This window comes from Leptopilina heterotoma, unplaced genomic scaffold (genome assembly GCF_015476425.1).
Source record: "Leptopilina heterotoma isolate Lh14 unplaced genomic scaffold, ASM1547642v1 Lhet_59, whole genome shotgun sequence".
Classification (NCBI taxonomy): Eukaryota; Metazoa; Arthropoda; class Insecta; order Hymenoptera; family Figitidae; genus Leptopilina; species Leptopilina heterotoma.
In genome coordinates this window covers 777,343-796,926 of record NW_025111133.1, presented here as the reverse complement: position 1 = coordinate 796,926, position 19,584 = coordinate 777,343, and the positions used below count along the sequence as shown (strand labels likewise).

General features: G+C 22.2%; 1 protein-coding gene across 4 annotated transcripts in view; it reads left to right on the top strand.

Moving 5' to 3' along the window:
* The window catches only part of LOC122508952 (semaphorin-1A-like), a 440,531-nt gene that overhangs the window by 250,402 nt on the left and 170,545 nt on the right, over window positions 1-19,584 (top strand). For all 4 annotated transcript variants that reach the window (XM_043622643.1, XM_043622640.1, XM_043622642.1 and 1 more), the window contains exons 3-4: window positions 3,240-3,336; window positions 6,354-6,405. In XM_043622643.1, the coding sequence (XP_043478578.1) occupies window positions 3,240-3,336; window positions 6,354-6,405 (149 nt within the window). The remainder of the gene's footprint in view (window positions 1-3,239; window positions 3,337-6,353; window positions 6,406-19,584) is intronic.

The window sequence follows — 19,584 nt, the reverse complement described above, 5'->3', positions numbered from 1 at the left end:
TAAATTTTTATGAAAATAATTGAATTCCCGAACGAATTTTATTAAATTCCTTGAAATAATTGAATTCCTGTGGAAATTTTATTATTTGTCAAAATAGTTAAATTCTTGAAAAGAATTGATAAATTTTACAAAAAATGTTAAGAATAATTGCAATACTTATTAGGAATTCGATTAAAATTATATAAAAAATAATTGAATTCTTCTAACGAATTTAGTGGAATTTTTTTAAAGAATTGAATTCCCGTGAAAATTTTTATTATTTGTAAAAATAATTGAATTCTTGCGAAGAATTTTCTTAAAATTTTAATATAATTGAATTTTCAAGGAGAATTTTATGAAAATTGTAACTAATTGAAAGAATTTAATTGTAAATAATTGAATTTTGAGAAAGAATTTTATAAATATTTTAATAAAAAAAATTGAATAATTTAGAGGAATTCATTTAAAATTGTTTTTTAAAAAATTGAATTTCTGAGAAGAATTTTGTTAACGCATTTTTTTAATGCATTGAATTTTCGTAAATAATTTTTTTATATGTGAAAATAATTGAAATTTTGCCAAGAACTTTATTAAAATTTTTGAAAATAATTGAATTTCGAAAAAGAATTTCATTATTTATGAAAATAATTGAATTTTGGAGAAGAATTTTATTATTTATAAAAATAATTGAAATTTTGATAAGAATTTAAAAAATTTTTTGAACATAATTGAATTATTGCGAAGAAAATTAATAAACAATTTGTAATTAATTGAATTCTTTTTAAAAATTTGATTAAAATATATAATTTATATAGTAGATATTGAAAATCATTGAATTGAGGAAAATTTTTGAAAATAATTGAACTTTTACCTAGAATTATATTGAAATTTTTGAAACTAATTGAAATGTTGACAATTTCTTTTTAAATTTTTTGAAAATAATTGAATTTCAAAGAAGAATTTTATTATTTATGAAAATAATTGAATTTCGGAGAAAGTAATTGAAATTTTGATAAGAATTTAAAAAAATTTTTGAACATAATTAAATTATTGCGAAGAAATTTAAAAACAATTTGTAAATAATTGAATTATTTATCAAAATTTGATTAAAATATAGTAGATATTAAAAACCATTGAATTGAGAAAAATTTTTGAAAATAATTGAACTTTTACCAAGAATTGTATTAGAATTTTGAAAGAAATTGAAATTTTGACAAGAATTTTATTAAAATTTTTGAAAATAATTGATTTTCCGAGAAGCTTGTTTTTATTTATAAAGATAATTGAAATTTTGATAAGAATTATTTTTAATTTTTGAACATAATTGTATTTCTGCAATCATTTGTTACTTTTCAAAAATTTATTTTTTTTTTACTGTTTTCAACTAAAATTCTTCTATAAATCCATTATTTTTAATAATCAATTAAATATCGTACAATTTACGGACTTTTCGTTTTTTTTCAAATAAATTACGGACTTTACGGATGTTTTTTTTAGAAAAAAATTTACTTTTACGGACTTTAAACAAATTTACGGGCCTAGTTCGAGCCCTGAATACTATAAAAACTGTCTAGAGGAAATTTTCTCTCCAAAACTTTTCTTAAAGTCAAAAATATAAAAAATAGTTTTTCCCACGACTATGAAAATATCTTTTTCAACTTCTTATTTCTGTCTCGTTGGTGATCTAATATAAAATGAAATAAAATTTTCAAACGATAGATACGTAAAATAAAATTTCCCCATATTCGATACAGCAGAACATAAACCATGGAAATGGAGGGAAAATTTTTTCTCTTCGAGAATTTACATTTTCAATATATAAGTATATATTTTCGAATATATAAATAAACTGCAGGCGTAAAAAATATATAAAGATGTTTTAGTTTAGCATAAACGAGTCAAGTTATATGATTGGGAAAAATGTGGTTAATCTTAGAGACATATATTATCATCGCAGTGTGAACAGAGACAATGGGTCTTGAATTACCACTTGCGATTCAATAATGCTTGCATAGACAAGGGTTTCCTTACATGGTCACGTTCAATGCCGCTATATACGCTCCTAGGATCAATACTCAACCATACATTGTATTTACGTATATTGTACAACTTGAAAGTTGAACAAAGTTTTCACATCAAACTTTTCAACTTATCAAATATGGATGTACACACGCATTCAGAACTCTAATCGCGCGGAAAATCATATTTGTCTTTCAAAGTCATATATATATATATTTATATTTATACGAATCTGTAGAAAAAAATTTTTATTTTATTTCACCGACAACATAAGTCTGTGAGAGAAAGTGGACGATTAATTTGTAAATAATATTCTAGCAAAAAATGCATGAATATTAGGTCACAATGGAATTAAAAGTCCCATCAATTTTTGCAGAATAAATTTTAAAAAAACTTTTCGAAATTTATTTCTTTGCAGTAATTGTCTCGACTTTTGTACCGTTTCCTTAAATCAGTTAGCTTATACGTGTTCTAAAAAGAACAGTTAATGAAAGCTGTTTCAGCAGTGTGAAGCTTTTTTAATATGAAGCCCTCCTCTCGAGACAAGATTGTCGCTTCTGATTCTGTGGCAAACAATTATTGCGGGAAGTTGGCCGAGTTTTTCCCCGCAGAAATTACTCTTTAACTCGAGAGAGTCAGAGAGAGAGAGAGGAACAATTTCATTTGTTTGCTCGTTACGTTCGCTATTCTCGACGACTTTTCCAAAGACGAATACGGAAAATAAATAATTGTCATTCCCTCCAAACAATTATTGCTGTTTCGTAAAATAAATTTTTTATTTTCTTGCGACAATGTTTTTTCTGCAGTTCTTGCAATTTTTCCACTGTAATGAATGTCCCATTTACTTGGCAACAATTTTTTCTTTCTTTTCCTCAAATTTTCAAATGGCGAAATTAATGAATATTCATTGTCAGTTATTTTTTTTGTTATGTTCATTTGTCTATTTATAAGAGATTTTTCTTACTCTCGGGTAAAATCAGTAAAATCATAAGAGTAATAATGATAAAATTATGATGATGATGATAATATAAACCCTAGAGCTGAAGATACATTGTAATTTTGAAAAGAGCCGCACTTACGATAAGGTTTTTATATTAAAATGTAAATAAGAAAAGTATATGATAAAAAAGTTTTGTGCCTTAGAGAATTTCATCATGTGGAGTGTTCCTCCTTGCATTTTAATATAAAATCAACCTTCATGAGAAACCATCTATAGCACCTTCGTTTTTTTTCTTTTTCAGGAGATGTAATCGGTCAGCGTTTTCTTGGAAACGAGAGTCACGTGGAACACTTCAAACTCCTGGAGCGAGCAGCCACTTTCATCCTGATCGGCGCCAGGTGAATATTCGAAATTTTCTCTCCCATCTACGATCAACCAATTTCTAACAGAACTTTTCAATTGGGAGAATTTTCTTCCAATGCAAATTCCAAGTTTTCCCCTCCAAAAAAAGAAACTTCTAATGAAAAATGAAAAAATCTAAATTTTTCTTTTTTTTCATTAAGATTTTTGTTCTTTCAATATGATGTAAAAAGCAATTATTTCTCCATTTGAAAATCAATTAGCGACAATTACATCAATTCGCATTTTGATAATAATTGGAACGTAATTTAAATCTAAATGAAGTTGTTTTGAATTGCAATTGTTTTTGACTAGCGACAGAGACGGCAGATTAATACATAATATAATAGTGAGACAAAACACAAAAGTTAAAGAGCTTTCATAAAATTGAATTTTAAAGTGGTTCTGTTTATGTGCATCCCTTGGAAAATATTTCATTATAAACGTAAATGTCATGTCTACTATGTTTTGAATTCAATTCTCAATTGAAAAGAAACAATCATCGGTTGTCTTGTATACGGGTCAAAAAACATATGAAACGATTGACGTACGCTACTTGTTGCTGAACTCGAATGAAAGGTATGAGAGTTTACCTTATATCCTAAAGTGAACGAGCTTAACTTTATTGATTTTCGTTTAAATGCCTACCGAAAGTACACCCACTAAACTATAATATATTTTCCCCGCTTAAAAAGTCATTATTTAAAGATTTTCTGAATTTTCGAAATTATATTTTTAGTCACTGTATTTTTAATTTTTCTCGGTTCATTAAGTATATTTTTTTAAAATAATTTTTTAAAATCTGTTTTCTTAATATGTTTTTTAAATATATTTTCTTTATATACTTTCCTAATATATTTCATTAATATTTTTATATACTTTTTTAATATTCCTTTTTAATATACTTTTTTAGTATTTTTTTTAATGTCTTATTTTTAATAAACGGTTTTTAATGTACTAAATAAAGTAACTTTTCACAATTAATTTGTTATTGAGAATCTATTATGTATAATATGGATAGTAAAACTTTCAATCCTACGCAGAATGAAATTTTTAAATCTTTTAATATAAGATTTAGCAAAAGAATTCAATTATTTAAGAAAAAAATTTATAAAATTCATCCAAAATTCAATTATTTTCATAAATAAAGTTTTCCCGAAGAAATTCAATTATTTAAAATCAAATTTTCATATAATATTTATTATATTTCGAAAAAATTTTTATTTTTTAAAACAATGTTTATAAAATTCTTATGAAGAATTCAATTATTTTCCAAAAAATTTTAATAAAATTCTTGTCAAAATTTTGATTATTTTCAAAAATTTTTTACAGAGGTTCAAGAATTTTTAATTTCAATTATTTTAAAAAATTACAAAATTTTTCACAGAGAAATTCAATTCTTTTTAAACATTTTAATAAAATTTTTCGCAATAATTCAATTATTTTCTAAAATTTGAATAAAATTCTTGTCAAAATTTCAATTATTTTCAAAAATAACAAAATTTTTCACAGAAATTGAATTCTTTTTAAACATTTTTATAAAATTTTTCGCAATAATTCAATTATTTTCAAAATTTTTATAAAATTCTTGTCAAAGTTTCAATTATTTTCAATTTTGTTTACAGGGGTTCAAGTATTTTCAATTTCAATTATTTTCAAAAATTTTATATAAATTTCTTGTCAAAATTTTAATTAGTTTTATAAAATTGTTTACAGGAATTAAAGTATTTTCAATTTTAAGTATTTTTAATGAATAATAAAATTTTTTTCAGAAATTTCATTTATTTTTAAAAATTATTTTCAAATATTTTAATAAAATTTTTCCCAAGAATTCAATTATTTACATAAATAATTCTTCGAAAGAATTTAATTATTAAAGATAAATAACAAAATTATTCCCGTAAATTCAATTATTTTTAAGGCATTTTAATAAAATTGTTTACAAAATTCAAATATTTTCTTCATAAATAGCAATATTCATCACAAACAAGAATTCAATTATTTTTAAAAATAATAAATTTCTTCTTGTAAATTCAATTATTTTTAAAAAATATTAATAAAATACCACATAGAGTAGACAATTAATTATTGTCAAAAATTTTAATAGAATTCTTTGTAAAATTGAATTATTTTTAAAAACTTTTTGCAATTCAATGATATTCAATATTCTACTATTTTTATAAAATTTCCAAACAAAATTCAAGTATTTAAAAATTTTTTTGTAAAAATCTTCGTAAGAATTAAATTCTTTTCATGAATAATAGAAATTTCTCAGGAATTCAATTATTTAAATAAGATTTTGCATAAAATTATGTCGAAAGAAATCAATTATTTAAAAATTTTTATAAAATTCTTCGCAAGATTCAATTAAATATTTAATTGGTAATAATCAATTAATCGGTTATTTGAATCAAATAAATTTTTTTTTCCAGTGTACATTTTTAGTAATTAGTAATGATTTTTAATATTTAATTTTATTTAAATGAAAAATTTTTTAAAGTCGGCAAACAATGTTCGTCAAGAAATATAAAATTGATTTCTAAATGCTACTTTTTCGTAAAGATAAAAAGTCCTCGGTACGAATAAGAATTTTCCTTCTGTGGTGTTATTTGACCGTGAGTCGTATAGACAGCATTTAAGAGGCAAAGTTTACAACTTAATAAAAGAGTCCATATACGATTTCTTGCAAGTTTTGAGTCTACTTAGTTCTTACCTTTCGGAAAGTACTTCCAGCCAGACTTCTTCCGGTAAAAACTTTTGCTTTACAAGATTGTGCACATTCACATTTGCCAAGCAGTGTGCTTAAAGACTCTTTATAGGTCTCATTGTTATTATGGATAATCAAAGCCGCATTCCAACGACCAAACAAGTCGATAATTTTCTTTTTAGAGTCACTTGCCTAGGAAAATTTCCTTTAACCGAAAAGAAATTAAATTAAAATTAAATTACATCTTTTTTCAAACAAAATAGTTATTGAATTTTCGAATTGTAATTTTTTTTCTTTTCTCTTTTTCAGGAATGTCATTTACAACATAAGTCTACACGACCTGACGGAAATTATCGATCAAGTAAGTTGGCAAAAAAAACACTAGCATTTATATTTTTGACATGTGTATACCTATAATTTTAATCAAGGAAAAGTCCCCTCGGCATTTATCATACTCTTAGTCGGCAAAAAAAAATCTCTCCTCTCATCTACTTTTATAAAATTTTCTGGAAAGAAATTTCGCGGATCAATAGATTCAGCCCCCAAGGGGTTTGTTAATGACGGAAAATAAGACCGATCGCTGAACTAAGCACATCCCTGATAAGTTTTCTCGTCGATAAAGTCGACTCGAAAAACTCGGACATTTCTCGATAACGTCAGAACATGTAACGACTCTCTCTCACTCTCACTCACAGAGATATCTTTGAAATTCACAGAAATTCCATTCTGGTGAATCTGGCGGAATTAAAGTTCCACTATACTGGTAAATAAAAAAAAAAAAAAAAAAAAATAACTCGCCTCAACATATAAAGTCACAAGAGACCGAAAAACTGTTGTGATAGCAGTGATTTATGTTCTCGTAATTTTTTCCAAAAATGTTTTTAATTCTAATATTTTATGTTACGAAAAAAAGAGGGCGGACTTTTGGTTAAAAGAAACTTGTACATCAACTCGAAATTCATATTTGGTTTGATAAACTATTGCAAATGAAATTTTTTCTCTTAATTATCTTTCATACTGCGAATTCACAACTGAATTATTTTAAGAAAAAAGCGTGTTATGCAGAATTAGTTTGACTTGACCTAGAAATTTTTCGATACCAATTTTTTTCCGCTACCATGAGTTTACTGTTCTCTTGGATTTTTGCAGTTGTCATCATTAAATATCAAATAATTACGAAAATACGATCTTCTGGGTCATTATTCTTGAAGATCGTTAGTGCGATGCTGTATTTCGTTCGAAAATTCCTCTGCGGTTAAATCTAATTAATTAAAAAGTCCATTTTTTGCTCCTATTTTTTTTCAAAATAAATCTTTTTCGAAATTAAAGTTGAGAATTCAAATAAAAAACTAAAAATAACTAAAAAGAACTAAAAAGAACTAAAAAGAACTAAAAGAAACTAAAAAAACTAAAAGAAACTAACAGAAAATTAAAATTAAAATTTTTTTTAAAATTAATTATTTCTTTAAATTGTGGAAAAGTTTCTTTAAAATGTTTATTCTAAAAATTATAATACCTAATAATTTAAAAAAAAACTAATTTTCAGAATTTTTTAATTACAATTTTTATTAAATTCACTCAATTTCTTAAGAATGACTTATTTTTTAACATATTTTCAAAAATTCAAAAAACTAAAGAAAATTCAAAAAATGTTTTTTAAAAAAAAAAAAATGTCAAAAAAAAGACAATTTTTTAAATAATTTTAATAAAATTCTTTTAAAAAATTTAATTATTTTCAAAAATTTTTACTATTATAATTATTTTCAAAAAATTTCACTAAATTTCAATTATTTTCAAAAAAGACAATTTTTAAATAATTTTAATAAAATCCATATATTTTTAAAAATTCAACTATTTTCAAAAATTTTTACTAAATATCAATTATTTTCAAAAAATTTAACTAAATTTCAATTATTTTCAAAAAAAGACAATTTTTTAATAATTTTAATAAAATTCTTTTAGAAAATTCAATTATTTGCAAAATTTTTTACTAAATATCAATTATTTTCAAAAATTTTCACTAAATTTCAATTATTTAAAAAAAGAGAATTTTTAAATAATTTTAATAAAATTCTTTTAAAAAATTTAATTATATTTCAAAAATTTTTACTAAATATCAATTATTTTCAAAACATGTCACTAAATTTCAATTATTTTCAAAAAATTCCACTAAATTTGAATTATTTTGGAAATTTTTTAAACATATATTTTTTGCAATTAAATAATTAAATTCTTAAAGAACTTTTAAAATAATTTGAAATAAAATCTATAAATAATTAAAATTAATTAATTTAGAAAAGAATTTTAGTTGGAAATTTTAGAAAATATTTGAATTTCAGAAGAATTACAGCTGTAATTTTGAAAAATAATTAAATTTTCATTATTCAAATAAATTTTATGTTTTATAAAATTTTTTTCCAATTTTTAAAAGTAATTCTTTTTAAGAAAAATGTCAAAAAATATAAAAAAATCATTTAAAAATAACAGTTTGACTTTAATGAAAATTTATCGATAATATAATTTCAACTAATTACTATACTAAATTCGAGATTATTTTCAAAAAGAAGAAATGTCAAAAAAAATTTCCCCCAGTTCCGTCGCATTGAAAAGAAAATTCATTTTAAAAGAAAGAAACCATTTATTTCAATTAAAATAGTGAAGAAGTTCTCTACTGTTTTTGAAGTAGATATTCACTTCAAGTTTTTTCGAGTATAAAATTTCCACTTTAAATAAAGTGTGGTTTTCCTTTCAATGAAATCATATACTCTTTCATATTTTTCATAAAAAAAAAAGTTGAAATTACCGACCAAAAAAGTACGGCAAAATTCATTTATAATTTAATATACGATGAAAGATAATTAAAGACTTTTTCATTTATTTACTTTTTTTTTTGTTCTAAATGATAGAATTAGTGGAAGGGGGTTTAAAATATCAAACAATCATAAAGTTTGCAATTTCATTTTGATATTTTATATAAAGGTATTAATTTTTATATATACGATGAAAAGTAGAAAAAAAATCTTTCCATTTTTCCTCATCTAACAATCAAACGCACTCGTTTTTTTTTCAAAGAGCGCACAGTTTTTTCGTATAAAAAGAGAAAAAACAAAGCCACAGATGGAATCATTTCATTGTGAAAACTGTTCTCGAAATTTAAAACTTTATAAATTGGTGAAGAAAAATATGCAATGCGGATCAATTTTTTTTTCTTTATTATTTATTTATTATAAATAGTTATAAATTTTTATTTTTTATTATAAATTTTCTATTTACTTTTAAATAGTTTCGGGGAAAAAAATAATTTGTTTATTCGCCTTTCTTAAAAGTGCGTCACAATTATCATTTATCAATGTACAATTTTAAATTGAATTCTCACTTCAATCTAAAAAAATCGAAATCGAATTTACTATATAATTCGAGAATTAAATTTTGGGAAAAAAAATTGAAAGAATTCAATAGGTTTGAAATCTGCAAGCTAAAAGTTTGGCACTGCGATTAAATATCCACCACGGTGTCAGCTATTGAGGGATTTCCCTTGGGAAATTGGGCACCGATCGATTGGCTTTTTCTTGGGTAAAAACGTGGAGTTTTTCACTAGTGGAGAGAGGGCAAACATTGAGAGAAAAAAAAAGAGAGAGAGTAGATACTATTTCATCTAAAGGTCACACTTTATCCTTGTCGGTGAAAAGTGGTGTGCTTTGGAAAAAGAAGTCAAACGTCATGCCGGCAAAAACCAAGGTAAATTTGTGCGCACTCGAGTGTTTATGTTTTCTAAAGTTACGTTTAAAAACGAAAACACAAAACATCTATTTGCAGGAGAAAATTGCGAGCACACACATTCCACTTTTATATCTCTAGTTTCTGATGTTAGTGTGAATTTATACAAACTACTAATTTCTCACACACACACACTGGAAATGAAGATTTACTTTTTCAATTATGAAAAACCGAAAAATATATAACATTTCGTTTTATGCTGATGATTTAATGACAAATTTCATTTTCATTTCAAATTTAATAGAGATTATATTTTCTTTTACAAATTAAACAATAGTTATTTTTTTTTTTACCTTTTTTTGACTTATTTTTAAACAATGCTACTTTCTTAATTTTTCTTCCAAATATGAGGAAAATGAAACATTTTCGTATAAAATGCAAATTTCTTTGTTTTTCATAGTGTTAAAAATAACTACCCCGTCAAATCTTTCAAAATTTATAATATTTATATTCTTAGAAATATTTAAATTTTCGAAAAATATGTATAATTAGAAAGTTCTTAAGTAATTCAAATTTTGTCAAAATTTTATTTGAAAATGATTAATTTTTCTTAGCTATTGCATTAAGATTTTTGAAAATTAAATTTTGAAGAATTTGAAATACAAATTTTTAAAATAATTGAATTTTTAAAAAATTTTAAATATAATTATTTTAAGTATTTTCAATTATGAATTTCCGTAATGTCAAATATTAACAAGGAACAATTGCATTAAATCTTTTTAAAACAACTCATTTTTTAAGAATTGTTAGGTATTACAATTTTTATTAAAAATCTAATTCTTATTAGAAATCTAATTTTTATTAAAAATCTAAATTTGATTAAAAATCTAATATTGATTAAAAATCTAATTTTTATTAAAAATCTAATTTTTATTAAAAATCTAAGTTTTATTGAAAATCAAATTTTTATTAAATTCTTGAAAAATAAATCATTTTCAAAATTTGTAATATACAAACGGGCTTATACATTAAAATCCTATTACAATTAAAATTTTTTAAAAAATTAATTATTTTTTAAATTGTGGAAAACTTTCTTTAAAATGTTTATTCGAAAAATTATAATACCTAATAATTTAAAAAAATTAATTTTCACAATTTTTTAATTACAATTTTTTAAAATTCACTCAATTTCTTAAGAATCTCTTAATTTTTTCAAATTTTTTCAAAAATTCAAATATCTGAAAAAAAAATAATTCCATAAATGTTTTCTAAAATATTTCATTTTTTAAAAAATTTTTATTAAGATTTTGAAGAGTTTAATCATTTGCAATATTTTTAATTAAAATTCTTCAAAAAAAATTGAATAGTTTTTTAAATTGTTCAGAAATTTTTTTAAAAACTTCAATTCTTTGCGAAGAGTTGCATAACAATATTTTTAAAAACTTCATTCTTAGAATTTTTTTCATGTCACTTTTTTAAAAATTCAATTAAAAAAAAGTAAATTAAAATTTTTAAAAAATCTACATTTTTATGTTTATCAGTAAAATTTTTGCGAAATCATGTATATTTTTTTATATTTATAACCAAAATTCTTCAAAAACGATTTTTTAAAATTCTTTTAAAAAATTCAATTATTTTCAAAACTTTTTACTAAATTTCAATTATGTATTTGGAAATTTTTCAATTATATATTTTTTGTAATTAAAGAATTAAATTCTTATAGAACTTTTAAAAATAATTTAAAGTATAAATTTTTTGTTTAAATAATTGAAATCAATTAATTCAAGAAAGAATTTTAGTTGGAAATTTTAAAAAATATTTTAATTTTAGAAAAGTCAAAGTTAAAGTAAAAAAGTCAATGCCAAAGTGAAAGTGAAAATCGAATTGAAAGTCAAAGTCAGATTATAAAATTGCACCATTTATAATTTTAAAAATATTATATTCTAAGTAAATTAAAGAATAAAATGAATATACGTAATTATTCTAAAATACAAGACAAGATTTTATTCTTAAATTAGGAACATAATTTTTCCGGAAAATTGTGAAAGCCAAATTTATGTTTCCATTCGAGTAAATAGAAAAAAATACTTCTTTTCAATAAACTTAAAAACCTTTGCTTCCATTTTCTTCCAATTTCGCGCGAGTCAAATATTTTCAGTGTGGAAAACTTTAAATCTTTTGAAAAAATATTTGCTTTTTCGTATTTGAGATGGTTTTTCTCCACAATTCAAGAAGAAAATTGTTTGTCCACTAAGTGAAGATTTCTCTATAATACAAATAGAAAAGCAATCAAATTGTTTAGAAGAAAAATTTCTTCCCAGAAAAAAAAATAAAAGTTTTTTCTTCCTAATAAAAATGAATTTAGAAAAATTTTCAAAATTTTCCCGTTTCATATAATTTTTTGTCGAAAAAATAAATGCGATCAAGTCACTTTTAGTAATTCAGTGAGAGGAATTTGAATCGTAGGAAAAATCATGGAAATGGATTGGTTATGGAAATATGGTGTGGTTGTGTGGAGAATTTCTTGAGAAGAAAAAAAAATTGAAAAATATATATGATTCATACGTGGAGATAACATAATCTGAGATGACAAATCGGTTGATGGCATTGTCACGCTCAGTTCTTATCTTTTCACGAGAGAAGTATAAGATCGTAGACTCGGGAGAAGGATTGCTTCAGAAGGTGCCAGAATGTCTGGATGGTGCTTTGAATGGCGAATAGTCAAGGACTTTTGCAAATCGATACAGAAGGAATGACGGGTTAAGCGGGGGCTGTAACTTGACAGGATTTGATCTTGGAAACTCCTAACGGATGCTGTCTGTCGTATCGAGGATAAAGGCGCGATGCAATATATGTATATAAGCCAAGCATTGCTTTTTACACGGTTAGAAAGTGAATGACCGGTCAGAGACGCCTCTCACCGCAAATGCCTTAACCAATACATACCTACATACATTTATAGTTTATACACACGCCCTTAATACCAGAAAATAATAGCCTTGGCAAAAAATTATCCTAATTATCTCTTTTTGCATATATATGCCACAATTTATATTAAACTTTTACAATAATTTCTATTTAAATATTTTTAATGAATTTAATTATAACATTTATTTACAAAAATTCGCATAAATTTAATTATGTTTAAAAATTTTGAAAACATTCTTCGTCTTTTTTTTAATTTTAATAAAATTCTTCACAAGAATTCAATTGTTTTCAAAAATTTTATTCACATTTTTCCAAGAATTCAATTGTTTTCAAAAATGTTAATAAAATTCTTGGCAAAATTTCAATTATCTTTATTAATAAGAAAATTCTTCGATGGAAATCAATTATTTTATAAAATTTTAATTAAATTCTTCACAAGAATTCATTTATGTTCAAAAATTAAAAAAAAATTCTTGTCAAAAGTTCAATTATTTTCAAAAACGTTAATAAAATTCTTGGCAAAATTTCAATTATTTTTAAAAATTTTATTCACATTTTTCCGCAAGAATTCAATTATTTTTAAAACTTAATAAAATTTTTAACAGAATTTTTTTTTTTTTGTTTAAGGGCATTTGAACCTTGATGACGTTACACTTTGTGCAAAGCATGTGTGACGTCATCAAGGTTCAAATGCCCTTAAATGCTTATTAAGAATTTAATTATCTTTATTACTTGTGAAATTCTGCTCTGAAATTCAATAATTTTACAAAATTATTAAAAGTTCATGTCAAAATTTCAATTATCTTTAAAAATTTTAATGAAATTCTTTACAAGAATTCAATTATTTTCAATCTTCATAAATGATTTTATAAAATTCTTTTCAAAAATTCAATTATTTTCGAAAATAATGAAAATTTAACATTAATTCAATTTTTAAAAATTTCCATTGTTGGAAAATTTTTTATAAAATTATTTGCAATAATTCAATTACTTTTATAAATAATAAAATAATAATCGCAAAATTAAAATTATTTTTAATACAATTTAAATTGAATTCCTAGAAAAATGTAATTATTCTTTTAAATTTTAATTGAAATTCGTCAATTATTTTCAAAAATTTTTTTTTAAATTCTCGTCAAGAATCCAATTTTTTTATAAATAATAAAATTCTTCTTCGAAATTCAATTATTTTAAAGAATTTAAAAAAAATTCTTGGCAAAATTTCAATTATTTTCAAAAATTTTCCTTATTTCAATTATTTCTAATATTTACTATTTTAATAACATTTTCCAAAAGAATTCAATTGTTTAAACGAAATTTAAATAAAAATTTCACAGGAATTCAATTACTTTAACAATTTTTTTACAAATTTCTTCGAACCAATTCAATTATTTTTTATTTTTTCACGAAGTTTCACAAAAGGATTCAAAAATATTTTTAGAGAATTGAAAAACAAATTGTTTTTATAAATTCAAATATTTCGAAAAATTTAAATAAAATTCTTTTAAAAATTCTATTATTTAAAAAAATGTTGACATAATTCTTTACAAGATTTAATTAATAAAATTGCAATTTTAATAAAATTTTCCTATACAATTTAATTCCTCTTAAGAATTCAATTATTTTCACATTTGATTTTTTCGAAAATATTTATGCAAATTCAATTTTAAATAATTCATTTCCTGATATTTTTATTTTTTTTTTTTTTGAAAAAAATTGAATGTACGTGTAGAATTGACTAGAATATTATAAAAATTTTTGTTTAATAATTGAATTCTTTTCGGAAATTTTATTCAAATAGTAGAATATTGAAAATCATTGAATTAAGAAAAATTTTTAAAAATAATTGAATTCTTATGATGCATAGTATTATTTATGAAAAATAAATTTATTCAAAATCCTGAAAATAATTGAATTTTGTCGAAGAATTTTGCTATTTATTTATAAAGATAATTGAAATATTTATGACTATTATCTTTTTGATTTTTTTAAAAATAATTGACTTTCTGCGAAGAATTTTATTAATTTTGAAAATAATTGAATTTCTGTGCACAGAAATTCTTCATGAAGAATTTGTTTTTTATCAAAATAATTGAATTTTACTACATGAATTTTATGAAAATTCTTGAATATAATTGAATTTCGGCGAAGAATTTTGCTATGAATATAATTTATGAAGATAATTAAAATGTTGATGAGAAGTTTTTTTAAAAGTTTTTGAAAATAATTGAATTTCTGTAAAGAATTTTAATATTTATTAAAATAGTTGAATTCTTTCAAAGAAATGCGTTAAAAATTTTTAATTTGAAATTAATTTCAAGTTCAACAAAATTGAAATTAAAATTTTGCAAAAAAATACTACATTAAATGATTTAAAAGTAATATCTTCCTGTCAGTTCTTCAATAAAATTAAGTTATTTAAAATAAACTGTTATCAAAAATAGAATAAATTTAAGATTGAATAAAAAATAAATAAATAAAGTTAAATACTTTGTTTGGTACTTTTCCCAATAATGATGGATTTGATTTACACACAAACACAAACAGGAGAGATGAAGAATATGAAAGATTCTTTGAGAAAATATTTGAGCAATTCCTTTTCTCTATCTCGTCATAAATTCCGGGACATATAATGCTATATAGGAGGAAATCAAAAGAGCGCCTGTCGTAAACATACGACGCGATATTGTCAATCTTCACTTTGAAGGAGAAGTGGCCCGAGAGACCGAGATGCGACGCTTTTTTCTGACATAAAACATTTTATTATTCCCTCATTAACGTCTCGTAAAAGTTATCACCAACATTCTCGAAGGCAACTAAAAGCGCCAAAGTGTGCGAGAGAGTTCTCTCTTCAACTTTTTGGTTCATTAGCCTCGCGCTAAAAAAAATATTGTATATCTCGCTAAAAAAACTGGCGGTAAACTCACCACATGCAAATTATGGATTTTTATTAAAAAAAAAGAAATCAATTATTTCAACTGGAGAAATTTTACATTTTTTAATTTTTTATAAGGTATCAATTATTCTATATCAGGGTTGCCACAAAAATTTAATTTTGTTTTTCCCTGACTTTTCCCTGATTTCCAGACAAAATTTTGACTTTTTCTCTGAAAAGAATTTAATTTGAACCCTTTTCAAAATTCAATTATTTTTAAAAATTCACGCTATAATGATTTTAATATTCAATTATAATTTCAAATTTTATGTAAAATTCATTTTTTTAATTAATTTTCATAAAAAAATTTTTCGATAATTCAATTATTTAAATACAAAAATAAATAATTTATTAAATAATTGAATATTTCTTAAAATTGAATTTTGATGAAGAATTTTACCAAAATTTTTTAAATTAATTGAATTTTAAGAATAAAAAAATTCTCAAATGAACTTTGGCAAAAATTATTAAAGATAATTGATTTAATGAAGAATTTTAGTTAAAAACACTTTAAAAAAATTGAATTTCGGAGAAATTACATACAAATAATTGCAGAAATTCAATTATTTAAAAAAAATTTTTTAAATTCTTGGCAAAATTTCAATTATTTTTATAAATAATAAAATTCTTCTCTGAAATTTAATTATAATAAAAAATTTTAACAATATTCCTTTACAGGATTCAATTATTTTTACAAATTTTTCGAAATTCAATTATTTTCAATATTTACTATATAAATAAAAAATTTCCCCAAAAATTCAATTATTTAAAAAAATGTTATATAAAAGTCTTTGTAATCATTCAATTATTTTCATAAATAATAAAAATTTCACAAGAATTCAATTATTTCAAACAAAAATTTCATAAATAATTAAATCTGCACAGAAATTAAATTAATTATATAAATTATAAAATTCTGCTCACGATTTGAATTATTTTTATGAATAATTAAATTTTCATAGAAATTCAATTATTTTTAAAAATTTTAATGATATTCGATACAAGAATTCAGTTATTTTGATAGATAATAAAATTGTACTCAGGAATTCAATTATTCTTAAAATTTTCAATAAAATTCGTTGGAGTAATTCAATTATTTTTATAAATAATAAAATTTTCAATGAAATTCAATTATTTAAAAATATTTTAATAAAATTCCTTCTAAGACTTCAATTATTTGTATAAATGAAAAAATTTTAACGGGAATTGAATTATTTTTATAAATAATAAAATTTTACTCAGGAATTTAATTATTTTTAAAAATTTCCAATAAAATTCGTTGGAGTACTTCAATTATTTTTATAAATAAAATTTTCACAGAAATTCAATTATTTTTATAAATAATAAAATTCTTGTCAGGAATTCAATAATTATTTTTAAAAACTTTAATAAATTTCTTCCCAAAAATTCAGTTATTTTTATAAATAATAATATTGGACTCAGGAATTCAATTACTTTTAAAAATTTCCAATAGAATTCGTTGGAAGACTTCTATTATTTTCATAAATAAAATTTTCACAGAAATTTAATTATTTTCATAAATAAAAAAATTTTCCCAAGAATTCAATTATTTTTAAAATTTTCAGTAAAATTTGTTTTGCAGGAGTTCAATTATTTTCATAAATTATAAAATTTTCAATGAAATTCAATTATTTTTATAAATAATAAAAAGTCTTCGAAAAAATTCAATTATTTTCATAAATAATAACATTTTCGCAGGAATTCAATTATTTCAAACACATTCTAACGTTTCTAATAAAAATTGATTCAAAAATGAGTTATTTTAGTTTAAATTTTACTTATTTATTAAATAATTGATTTAAAGAAGAATTTTAGTTTAAAACTTTAATAAATAATAATTGAATTGAAATAATGAAAATAATTTTGAAAAAGGTACAGTAACAATATTCTTTTATTACAATATAAAATAATGATTTTATCACTCGGTTATTTTTAATTATTATAAGTTATTATAGCGTGCCACATATTAATTATTAAAATGCTTAAAAATATTAAATGCTAAAATATTAAAGTACTTAAAAATATTCAATACCAAATTGTTAAAATAGTTTAAAATTAATAATTCAAAAAGTTTAATTTAATATTCCTTTAATTATAATTAAGAACTAATAAGAGTGAAATAATTTTTTCTACATGGAATTAATCATAGGGGCATGTAAAATCTGGCTCACGTGAATTATTAAGTATAACTCCGGTCGTCTTAATTTCTGACATAATTAAATTTAATATTCGTTTATAAATCATTCCACGGAAAATTAAATAATTCGCCAAAAAAAAAGAAATGTAGTTAATTAGAGAAAAATCAATTAATTCGATAAGTTCACATTATACAGTGCCAATTATACAAGAAAACGCGGGAACGGTACATTGCTTTGTAGTCAAGGAATTTTTTTTTTATAAATTTTGCGTAATAGCCTTTGCTTAAATTACATCCCGTCGTAAATGATTCGTTAACCTCGCTTCACTTCATTATTTCCGGTCTCAGTGGGCACGTTCTTGTCTGCCTAATTAGCATATACTCTGCGCAAACACAATGATCCTATTCTTTGCTTATATAAAACTTTTCTATGTACACCAGTCGAAAATTTTTGATATTAAGATATAGAACGTGGGGGCCAGAAAATTTACGTCTTTTTAATTAATTACACCCCACTTTATATAAGAAATTTATTAATTAGCTCAAGTGTTTTTTCTTTAGATGTATAATTTGAATACTTTTCTCGAAACTATTTTTTAACTACCACTATTACTATTATTATTATTATTTTTTTTTTTAAAGTAGAAAAACTTAAATCTTATTGAAAAATTACCAAGGTGTGTTTAAATTTTGAAAATATTAAAAAATACCCCCGCGGTAATTATTACAGAAATATTTTTAATTATAAGTGAAATGAAATTCCAGTTTAATTAAATTTTTCCATCTCGCACCACTTTATGATGTAAATTGTTCGATATTAGTGTTTGAAACTGTGATTTTAGTCAATTTTCATCTTTTCAAGTAAATGTCAGAATAATTATTATGTCAATCATAATTAAAATATGCGGCAATAATTAACGTATTTCTATTGTCTCTGTAACATTCCGTTTAAATTGCTTTCTGACGTAATTTCAACAAAAAAGAAAAAAATGTGTGAAAAATATATTTGCGATGAAAAAAAAAAAAGAATTACTTCCAGCTATCTTTTGTATTATTCTCATTTTCAAAGATTACTTCGGTGTAACTGTTTTCTTCTCTCATTATAAACGTACCTTGCAATCTTTTCCAATTTTCCGGTTACAATGATCTCAAATTGCTTTAACTAGACCATTAACCGTTGTAATTCAATTCCACTGTTTTTTAATTATCAAACAGAAAAAATACGATTACATCACATTTTTGTGTATGTGTGATGAGTGCGAGACATTTTTGAATCATTTCCGTTAATTTTTTCGTAGGGGAGGAAAAGAACAATTATGTATTCATTTTTTATAATTAAAGAAAAGAAAAAGATAATCTAAATTTAAGAAGCGCCTACTTATATAGGAGCCAAGAATATTCCCTACTTAAATTAAGTGGCTTGAGTTAAATTAACTTATTTTTAGTTACTAACTTAGTAACATAGTTACTAAATTCAATTGTGTTCAAAAATTTTAAAAAATTCTCGTCAAAATTTCAATTCTCTTTATAAATAATAAAATTCTTCTCTGATATTCAATTATTTTACAAAATTTTAATCAAATTCTTGTCAAAATTTCAATTATTTTCAAAAGTTTTCTAAAATTCAGTGATTTATCTACTATTTACCTACTATTTCAATAAAATTTGGCAAAAGAATTCAATTATTAAAAAAAATTTGAATAAACTTCTACGTAAACATTCAATTATTTTCATAAATAATAAAATTTTTTACAGGAATTCAATTATTTATAAATTTATTTTATAAATTTCTTCGCAATAAT